A 1821-nucleotide genomic window follows, 5' to 3' on the forward strand; every position below is an offset into this window, starting at 1 on the left:
AGCAGGTGCACCAGGCACAGGTGAGAGCACAAAGCAGATACACAAGGGAAGCGGTGGCAGTGTGTAAGAAAAGTCTGGACACAACAGCAGTGTGTCAGGGCTGAGAGGAACTAGCAGCTGTGGAGAGTTTAGATACAACAGCTGAACAGAATACATTGGAAGGAGACAGAGGACAGTGATATAAATGAAATATGGAAGCAGCTCTGGAGGAGTTGGGACTGCGTAGGTGACGGAAGAGCAGGCTATAGCTGCCAGGTATCGGGAATCAAATGCTGAAAAGCACAAAAGCAAGAATAAAGATGAGGCTGTGGAACAGAAGAGATGCATCTAGGGAATACGAAGAGGGCATAAGCTGCAGCCATGCAAAAGCAAAGACCAAGGACATCTGCACGAGCAAGGCATGACAGCCATTCAGGATGACTAAATGCAGGCCAGTAGAGGCTGCAGAAAAACTGTTGTGCTAGGTGAAAAGTAAGAGCTACCTAGGGAAGGACAAAGGCTATAAAAAGTTCAAATGCAGATATCCATCTGTCTTTCTTTGGGAGCTGACTCACAGAAGCCAAGTTCCCTCAGTTCTTGCAGCTGCCTCCCACCGTTATTTTTCAACCACAGGAAATCTGACTTCATGCTGGACTGACATACTGAAAAACTATCAGGGGCAACTGTTGGGCTACAGACCCCAAGCTCCTAATCTCTCACCTCGACCAATGCTACCAATTAGATGAGTGGAAACATTCTTGTTGTGAATCCGTCCAGATGTTTGGTGTAGAATAACATCTCGAATAGGGGCCTCACTAGGGAAAAGAGAGACAGACATCAGTGAAAGGTTAGGGAAACATGCCTGGGACTGTGCCAGAACAATCTCAAGAACAGTGTACTCCAAAGCTCTACAAATGCAAAGATTGATAGAGTTTGTGCACAGGTTAGCCCTGTAACAGTAAAGACCAAGGAAAAGAAAGCATGCCACCCCAGGTATGAAAGGAACTTGCTAATGTTTGAAAACCAAAACCAGAATGATTTGATGCATCAGAAAACTGGAAAGAGCTCAAAGAAAAAAAAGAAAAAAAGTCAGTAAAACATGTATTCCAGTCAAGGAAAAAAAAACCCCACAATTTTTATCATTACTGTCACATAAGCCTGGCTGCTTTTCACTCAGGAAGTGTCTGCCTGGGGTTGAACAGGTTGGTCAGAGATCATGCCTGGGCCTGGCTTCTGGCTATGAGGGTACCATTCCACTGAAGTCTCTAAGACATCAAGGAGACTTGCCCAGCTGCCCTCCTGCTGCAGTCTTCTGGGTCTGCTTTAAAGTCTCACAGAACACCACAGAAGCACCCGAATTCCCCACAAGGGTCCCTCCAGCGCCAAGGGCAATAACCTCACTGCTCATCCCGATTGTTCTGGTTGTGATTTACAGCACTGGCTGCCAGGGTTCTCATTAGGAAAACCTCCAATCACCTCACCTGGAAGAAACGAGTGAACGAACCCAAAGTGTCATCCTGGGCTTCAGACTAACTGGGCTTGGCCCAGCCTTTCAGTTGCTACCCTTCCTACCATTAGACAGGTCACCAGATTGCCTACTACTCTTTCTCTGGAGATCTAGGTGGCTCATTTCCCTGCCTTAATCCCCAGTACTGACCCCTCAGTGAGCTGGTTTTGCCGGTCTCCTTGCCCATCCCAAGGAGAAGAGAGTGGGATACAAGGAAAGCAGTACTATTCATCTTTGTGATAGAGGCATGAAGAGTGTTCATGGAAACTTGGATGTGAGTGTGCTTAAGTCATGAACTCCCAGCAGCACAGCAGGTCACTGAAGCAAGGACAAAC

The 1821-nt window shown here is 47.0% G+C and overlaps 1 protein-coding gene across 1 annotated transcript in view; it reads right to left on the reverse strand.

The window, feature by feature from the left end:
* ITFG2 (integrin alpha FG-GAP repeat containing 2) overlaps positions 1–1821 on the reverse strand; it is a 13428-nt gene that overhangs the window by 8000 nt on the left and 3607 nt on the right. Inside the window, exon 7 of the mRNA XM_009329875.1 lies at positions 700–794. Coding sequence (XP_009328150.1) covers positions 700–794 — 95 coding nt within the window. The remainder of the gene's footprint in view (positions 1–699; positions 795–1821) is intronic.

This window comes from Pygoscelis adeliae, unplaced genomic scaffold (genome assembly GCF_000699105.1).
Source record: "Pygoscelis adeliae isolate BGI_AS28 unplaced genomic scaffold, ASM69910v1 Scaffold618, whole genome shotgun sequence".
Lineage (NCBI taxonomy): Eukaryota > Metazoa > Chordata > Aves > Sphenisciformes > Spheniscidae > Pygoscelis > Pygoscelis adeliae.